General features: G+C 56.7%; 1 protein-coding gene across 1 annotated transcript; it reads right to left on the reverse strand.

Annotated features, from left to right (window-relative positions):
• Window positions 1–11: 11 nt before the first annotated feature.
• On the reverse strand, window positions 12–218 carry LOC109132154 (protein disulfide isomerase-like 1-3; the record flags this gene model as incomplete). Its single annotated transcript, XM_019243247.1, has 1 exon — window positions 12–218. A coding segment is annotated over exon 1 (162 nt), but the record flags the coding sequence as incomplete, so codon positions are not given.
• Between the last annotated feature and the right edge of the window lie 6 nt (window positions 219–224).

The following is a 224-nucleotide window of genomic DNA, read 5'->3' on the forward strand; positions in this document are numbered from 1 at the left end:
AACAAGAAAACGGTGGGGAAGCCCTGAATCTCGTACTTCTGAGCCAAATCCCCTTCCTCAGTGGCGTCGATCTTAGCGAGCGCAGCAACGCCTTTCAACTCCGTCGCCGCGGCGGCGTACTCGGGGGCCAAAGCCTGACAAGCGCCACACCACGGAGCGTAAAACTCCACCATGGCGAAGCTATTGTTGCGGACGAACTCCGTGAAATTGTCCTTGGTCAAAAC

The sequence above is a fragment of the Camelina sativa genome, unplaced genomic scaffold, assembly GCF_000633955.1.
Source record: "Camelina sativa cultivar DH55 unplaced genomic scaffold, Cs unpScaffold30886, whole genome shotgun sequence".
NCBI lineage: Eukaryota > Viridiplantae > Streptophyta > Magnoliopsida > Brassicales > Brassicaceae > Camelina > Camelina sativa.